Source organism: Magallana gigas, chromosome 1 (genome assembly GCF_963853765.1).
Source record: "Magallana gigas chromosome 1, xbMagGiga1.1, whole genome shotgun sequence".
In the NCBI taxonomy this organism is placed as follows: domain Eukaryota; kingdom Metazoa; phylum Mollusca; class Bivalvia; order Ostreida; family Ostreidae; genus Magallana; species Magallana gigas.
In genome coordinates this window covers 36560515-36568967 of record NC_088853.1, presented here as the reverse complement: position 1 = coordinate 36568967, position 8453 = coordinate 36560515, and the positions used below count along the sequence as shown (strand labels likewise).

At 32.2% G+C, this 8453-nt stretch overlaps 1 protein-coding gene across 1 annotated transcript; it reads left to right on the top strand.

The window, feature by feature from the left end:
- Positions 1-1599: 1599 nt before the first annotated feature.
- LOC136275882 (torsin-1A-like) lies at positions 1600-5504 on the top strand. Its single transcript, XM_066086081.1, has 4 exons — positions 1600-1782; positions 3467-3642; positions 4462-4580; positions 5245-5504. The coding sequence occupies exons 1-4, from the start codon at positions 1600-1602 to the stop codon at positions 5502-5504; spliced, it is 738 nt and encodes a 245-aa protein (XP_065942153.1).
- Positions 5505-8453: the final 2949 nt, after the last annotated feature.

The window sequence follows — 8453 nt, the reverse complement described above, 5'->3', positions numbered from 1 at the left end:
GAGAGTTGTTTGGAAATTATTGAGCCATTTACTATAATTCCTTTGAAAAAAAAAATAAAACCTTTTTTAAAGTTTGTCAAAAAGTCAACCCTGAGAAAATTCATAAATGTTAAAATGTGCTAGCCTATGCTATCATTTGATCATCTCAGGTCAGCTAAAAAACCTGTTCCCGTGCAGTGACTCGGAGCATCCGCGGCGACCTCATTTAACGCGTCCCGTTACGTTTATATTTTGAATACCTTACAAATCGATAGAAAACATGACACATTTATTCTTTTCTGTTTAGAAGCAAACATTTACATTTTCTCTCCATTCTTGGTTTTTTCTGTTTTTTGGGGGTTTTTTTGTTAGCAAAACTTAAATTATTGTTCCTTGAGAGTAAAATAAATGTGAAACGTCTGTTACAGACATTATGTACATATTTACTTCTTTTTATCTACCTTTCACATAAGTTCGTATGTTATCAGTACTTGTTTTTAAGTCCCAGTGTGTTTATTCTAGTTAAACTATTAGTTAAAAAGGCTGATAAACTGAAGTTCTTGACCCTTTTAAGAGTATAGTTTCTGTTTAGGCGGTTTACTGGACTGTAATTCCGAGATTCTTTGATATATTTTAACTGACGCCTCAATTCGATATATATGCGATGTCTGATGTTTATGGCTTAGTAAATATACTTAATTTATCTATGTATTTCAACCCGAACAAAAATGAAACTTTCATAAAGGCTATTCACAATAAAAAGCAACATGATTATGTATAATTTGATTAATTTTATTTTTAACCTTAGGTGTACAGACACTTTGGAAATATAAATTTTCTAAACACTGAGGTAATGACTGCGCCGGATAACCCAACCATCGACTAGTATATGTACCGTCAACAACAAATACATAATATTTGAAAGTATTACCTAGAGCTCGTTTTCAAATACCATCGATTATCTCATTTAATGCAGCCAATGTTTACTCGCTAAATTCAGTCGGCCGGTATCTTCGCCAGCATCAAAAGCATGCCGCCGCAACAACAACACATGCGGCTTAAAGGGTGCAATTGCACAAGAAATAGTACACTGCAGGTCAAAAAACAATTATTTATTGTAGTATTTTGTATTATTCTGCGTGCATATTTTAATGACTTCATCAAAAATGTGGCTTAAACACGCGCACACAAACATAGAGAGAGAGAGAGAGAGAGAGAGAGAGAGAGAGAGAGAGAGAGAGAGAGAGAGAGAGAGAGAGAGAGAGAGAGAGTTAACTGGTCATGTGAAATATCAACATCACTGTCACCAACTTTTCTGAAGTGAACACTCCGCCTCAAGTCTGAGTATTGATCGTTTATGAATTTAAAAAAAAAAGATTTGAGTTGGGGAATGATTTAAGTTTTTTTATAAAAAAATATTGTTAAACATGTTTCATAATCATATGGTAGCTTTTTTTATTGCATATTTTTTTTGATATAATGAATAAGGATACAAATTCAATGAACAGACAGATGATCAATAAAAATATACAATTTACAGCTCTCCAATCAAAACTTCAAAACGGACTTCATGGACAGCATTTAGCAGCGGACATTGTTTCTAAACATCTGAAATTCCACATGACCCGCAACCCATCTAAAGCTTTGGCCCTCTCATTCCATGGAGGACCTGGCACAGGAAAGAACTACGTCAGTACGATCCTTGCGGACAGCATATTTAAAAAAGGAATGAGGAGCAAGTATGTTCATTTGATATCTGCAGCCCAGAAATACTCCCACGAGGATAATCGTTCTGTCTACAAGGTATTACATGTATGAGACAAGTATTCATTTGAAATGAATGATAAACATGTACAATGTAATATCATTGATCAGCTCCGGTAAGGTAATGCAAACGCATTTGGGTACATGCATTAAACACGATGAATGAGATATATAGCAATTAACGTGTAATTAAAGATTTAAATAAGGTTGTCATTGCATAATAAACAAGCATTCTGAGAGTATTGCATAAGCAATACACTTCCCCTACCGGTTTGTATTATTCTATGAAAGCTTCCAAGAACACAACTATTTCAGAGCTATTGTAAACGAGATGTCATGCTTTAATCAGATATAAAAGAACAGAGGAAATTAAAACTATATAGCTGATATAGAAATTATATACAAAATAGGTAAAATAATACTCTTTATTTCATCTCCTGTAATTTCGCCAAGTCTATTCTGTATTCGCTGGTAAAAATTTGTGAAAACAATGCACGGTTATGCAAAATATCATTTCTTACCGTCTTATGTACCCCGAATCAAACCAAACAGTTACACAGCCAAACCCGACATCGAACCCGATTGTAATAATACAAAAAAAACCCCTGCCGATTAAATTTACAACACAATGTTTGACACTATTTTACAGAATTTATCTGTTTGTTAGAAATGATAAAAGGAATGGTACAAGTAACGCACGATATTATTACTGACTACATACTGGCCTCGTTTATTCAGTACACACCGAACCCGATAACGAACCCGAACATTAAAAAAATTGGAATATAAAAAATTAATTTTCTCGAAAATTTGTCAATCAGACGCTACAAAAGTGTAAACTTGATCTGTAGTTTGACATTTTGAAGCTGTTCAGCAAGTTTCATATTATTCCTCAAATGCATAAAGAAAAAAAGTGTGGAAAACTGAAGTGGGACAGACAGACGGACGGACGGACGGACGGACAGACAGACAGACGGACGGACAGACGGACTGACGGACGCAGAGGAAAGCTATAGTCCCCTCCGGTGAAACCGGTAGGGGATTAATAACAAAACCGATTAAGGAACGAGCTAATAAGTTGAATAATGAATAATGAAGGTGGCAGGGGACATTTTTTTTTTGATACAATTCATTGTAGCCAAGGGATGCATGTCTTCCGAACTCTGTAAATAGAATTTCCTCAGTTCCCATTCAGCACAAATACCTTTAACTCACTCTTTATAAGGCCAATCACCAATTTCTGAAGAAAATTATTAGTCAAAACCTGTAAAATTCTCTACATACTGGTTTTTATGAGATTTTGACCCTTTCATATTTTGCTGATTTTTCATGATTTTTCAGCTTTTTAGACCTCCCCCAGCTAATTCCCTGCAGAGGGTTGACCTTCCGTAACGCGTGCATGTTGCACTATCACATGTCAGTGTTATGTGTGCGCAAATTGTAAAATTTCCCGGATGACTTATATGGGCACAACTGTGATCGGTCGAAGCCGTCACGAAAAATGATGTTGTTGATATTATAACTTTTTTCTGATTTGGTTTGAATGTATAATTGATGTTTTAAAATTCTATTATTTCTTGAAGTTCAATTTAGCATCAACATTGATACTAGTTAGTAATAATATTACACAACAATTATTCATCTGAATTACCTCTTTGCTTTAGATAAGAATCCCCTCAAGAATGAAGTTTTATTAATCTTAACACATATATTTTATTTTTAGGATATATTAAAGGTAGAAGTTGAAAATGGTGCAAAACAATGCCATCAGTCTTTATTTATTATTGACGATATCGACAAGATGCCAGCTGGGATTCTTGATATTTTGAAGCCTTATTTGACAAGTTATCGACATCTAAATGGCATTAACTACCGACAATTAATCTTTCTGTTCTTAAGGTAGACACTGTTTATACCCCCGCTCTGTTTGTTGCAGATGCTTGAAATTTTTACACAGTATTTGTATAGGCATGCCATATCGTTGGATATATATTTGTACCAATCGGACGTCAACTTCCTGTAAAATGACGACTTTGTTTATTTTTAGCAAAAATTTGCAAACAAATGTTTGTCGAAAAATTCCCAGCAACTGTTTATCGCAGATGCTTGAAATTTTTACACATTAATTGTATAGTCATGCTATATCGTGGGATACATTTTTGTACCAATCGGACGTCAACTTCCTGTTTAATGAGTACTTTATTTATTTTAAGCAAACATTTTTAAACAAATTTCCTTCAAAGTTTTCTCACCAGCTATTTATTGCAGATGCTTGAAATTTTAACACACTATATGTTTTGGCATGCCATATTGTGGGATATATTTTTGTATCAATCGGACGTCAACTTCCTGTTAAATAATGACTGTTTATTTTTAGGCAACATTTTCAAATAAATTTTTGTCAAAGATTTCTCAGCAAGTATTTATTGCAGATGCTTAAAATTTTTACACACGATTTGTTTAGGCATGCCATATTGTGGGATATATTTTTGTACCAATCGGATGCCAGCTTTTATTTAAATGTCGACTTTGCTTATTTTGCATATTCACATCAGAGCGGGGGTATCACTAGTGAGCATTAGCTCACATATATCTTGTTTATTACAAATTGCATTATCTGAAGTCCAACAGTTTTATACACTAAAACACTCTCCATGTCGTTTTGTGATTGAGATGGATTTCAATCTTATAGTAAAATTGGTTGAAACATATTTTTAGTAACACTGCTGCAGAATCTATTACAAAGCTTGCCTTAGATCAATGGCAAACAGGGTCGGAACGAACTGATATAAAACTCAAAGAAATGGAGGACATGATCAGCACGGTATCCATCAACAGTAAAACAAGCAAGTATTTGTTTCTGTATTATAATTTACATAAACGCAAACTTCACTAGATGACAACCCGCGGAAAGTCTTACTTAACAAATGAACGGCATCATGCTATAATGTTGAATCACATTTTTTTCGTGTATATTGTGTCCGAATGTTTTTTGTTCGTTGAACAATAATAATTACACATCAAAAAACCAAACGGGTGGACCCTTATCGTTTCTTTTTTTAATTTAATACATACATAAAGTTATTTAGAATCGATAATAATACAAAAAATATGCAATGTTATAACTCATATGGGCGTTATGTACATGTATTGGTTATGTTCTTTTCATTTTTAAGGTAATAGTACAATCAAACAATTGTCAGACTAGTATACGGTAATCTCTGGTTTATACATGTACTTAAAAAGGAAATTTGATATTATATTAATTTATTTATACAAGTATTTAGTATTTATGGTTGTTAACATCTATGTTTTTCAATCAATAGTAAACATTTAAACCTTCTGAAAGTAAAATCCACCAGCCTCGTCTTGTTAAGTAAAGACAAAAAAATAGATTTCATATGATAATTTTATTTTCAGATGAACGATTATGTTGATTTAAGGATTAGTTTCATTTTGATTATTTCAGTATAGTAAACACGACTTAATTCTACTTTAAAGGCGGCTTTTACCACAGCGACATCATATACAGACACATGATATCAGCCTATATCCCATTTCTTCCATTGGAAAGAAGACACATAAAACAATGTATACGAGATTTCTTGGTTGCAAAACTCTACTATAAACGAGAGGAAATTCCTGAGAACAAAGTCAGCGAGATTGCTGGCAAAATGACCTATTATCCTAAAGATGTGGAGGTTTTTTCCGTATATGGATGCAAGAGAATTGAGGAAAAAGTGATTTTATTGATTGGATGACTAAGATTTTAGAGAAGAAAAAAAAACAGAATACGTAAAACAATAATCAGCTTAGTGAGTTTTTTTCTGATTATGTTTGAAAAATTATGTATTTAAATTGTTTACATCATTTTGCAATTAACACATTTTATAAAACAAATTGCAGACTATACAGAATCAGCTCAAAAGAGCAGAACGGTACGCATCCCTCACTGAGAAAAGAAAAGAAAAATACACCGAACAAAAATACCACGCCCACCCCCGAAAAAAATAGAATAAAAACAAACAAACAAAAGCCACACAAAACAAACTAAAAAATAGAACCCCCCCCCCCCAAAAAAAAAAAAAAAACAAAAACAAATCAAAACACACAAACAAAAAACAAAAGCAAAAATAGTTCCTTATTGTTTGTTACATCGGCTCTAGGATTCCTGAATAGTTTACTTTGTATGTACATGTGCACATGGATTGTTTAGAAAAAGAAAGCATAGTCTGTTGGTGTTCTCTTAATGTTTGTGTCAATTTCATTATTGTTGACACTATTGCAGGTTTCAACTGTAACCTTATTGTTATTCATTGAATGGTACATTCAACTCAAGCATATGTTTTATAACATACATCATATTATAGCATTGGAATATCTAACCATGATAAAAATAACTGTTGACATGTCATATTTGCACTATCTGTTATTTTTATTAATATATGAGATTTTTGTATATTTTTTTTTAAAATAGAGCAAATATTTGAATTAAGTTGTAAACTTTCGATTTTTTAAAAGTGTTTAGTACTGTAAACAGAGGTGTGCTTCTTTAAATCTCACACACATCATAGAGCGTGTCCAATCTTAGAAAATTAAAATAGATTTTGATCTTAATGCTCATATGAAAAAAGAAACAAAAATGTGGGAAGAAACTCACATGAACCAAATATAAGGAGATACATTTTTTTTAGAAATCCTTATGACAAGTTGAAACAAATTTGCCGGAGATTAGCGAATAATCTAATACGATGATTTACAATGCCATATGGTCCAGAAAACAAAATTTTATTTGGAATAATCAGCAGCACAGCTACCGTTATTGGCGGTGTTGCGATTACAGGAGTTATATGATATCCACCTGTATATGTAGGTGTTGCTGTTACAAGTAGCACTTGCTGGTTAAGTTAACTTTAGGTACGTTAGGGACTTACGGGAGTAGCGCTTGCTGGTGCTGGTTTATTTAATTTTGGGTACGTTAGGGACTAAGAAACAATATATATATATATATATATATATATATATATATATATATATATATATATATTTATTTATTTATTTATTTATAGAATATTAACATGATTTTATATCTATTTTTTAACATCCTTTTGAAGAGTGCGTTTTAAAAGATATGGTATTTGAGCCATTAGAGTTTCATTCCACACAAATTATGATATATTTTATCTGAATAATTTTTAAACTGTGAAAAATATGCCTAATACATGTACCATAAGATCCATCGCTTTTTTTTTATATTTCTATAGATTCACGGATAAAAAAAATGTGATAAAATCAAGTACAACCAGAATATTTAACATATATAGATAAAACCAAAATTATCTTATTTATAACAGTTGATGTTTTAAGATGGAAAACTACTAGTATTAATTATGAAAAATCTCTTGTTTTTTTTGTGCACAACAAAAAAAAAATGACAATATAAAAATTTAATTATATAAAAAGCTACATACATTTTTCCGCGAAAAATTACCAGATTTCATTTAAATGGTCATTGCTACGATTTTAGTAAAAACTTTTTTTACCGATTTTAATGTTTACAAAGAATCAGGAAGGCATTTTTAACAGGCAATAAAAAGTTGAGCGTAATTCGTTTCGTTATACATGCATGCGAATTGCAGAGCTTATAATTCTTTACTTTGTATACATGTACAAAGCGTCTCTTTACATTTTAAATGCTAAATTGAAATTTCTAGTTGTTAACTGAAAATAAAAGTGTTGAACCTTATGAACAATTTACTTATCCTTAAAATGAGTAAGAACATTGACAAATCAGCTTGTAAAATTGTTTTACTGGTATATTGAATAAATGAAAACAAAAACAGGGCACGAGCCTTGTTTACATAAAATTGTGAGCCATGTATCTTGCTAAAAACTTTACAACTGACTCTTCGATTTCATTTTATTACTAGAAATGCGCTCCCAAAGCATTGTGAATAATAAACGTAAATAAATAGAGTTTGACCAAAACCGTGACCATGCCGCTTGATCTGATTAGATTTGCAGAATTAATCACCCTTACAAAAACAAAATACATGTATCTAAAATGCTCTCTCTCTCTCTCTCTCTCTCTCTCTCTCTCTTGCCCTCGGATAAAAAGAGACTTAACAATATAGAACCAGAATAAAAAAAAACCACTACATGTTTCATGTATTCATTACATTCAATAGACACTGTTATTGTTTCATGTTTCTTACACGTATTTTCCATTTAGAAGCCACACATACATGCACTCTCAAACGGCGCTATGAAAGAGGAAATTTAAATGTAAATCAGTAACAAGAAACCATTTGATTAAAATTACATGTACTTTAGTAGAATATAGGAATATTTTTGTTCTCAATAATAATTCGAAGGGCATGTGCAACGGTCCAGACATAATATAAATAGTGCCAGTTTGGGAGGGTAACAGTTGAAATTGACACCCCGAGGAAACCATTGTCAACCGACGCGAAGCGGGCGTTGACAATGGTTTTCAAGGGGTTTCTATCTCAACTGTTATCCTCCCAAACGGGCACTATTTATTTTATTATATTGAATATCTAAATTTTAGAAAACATTTTTTATGCTTTCATATAGAAATGACGTGAATTTTACGGCGATCCGTACACGCATAATTTGGGTGCATGTTTTGTTACCCGTTTGCTAAGTATGTTGCTAACGCTGAGGGTAATAGAGCGGATTGTGAATTG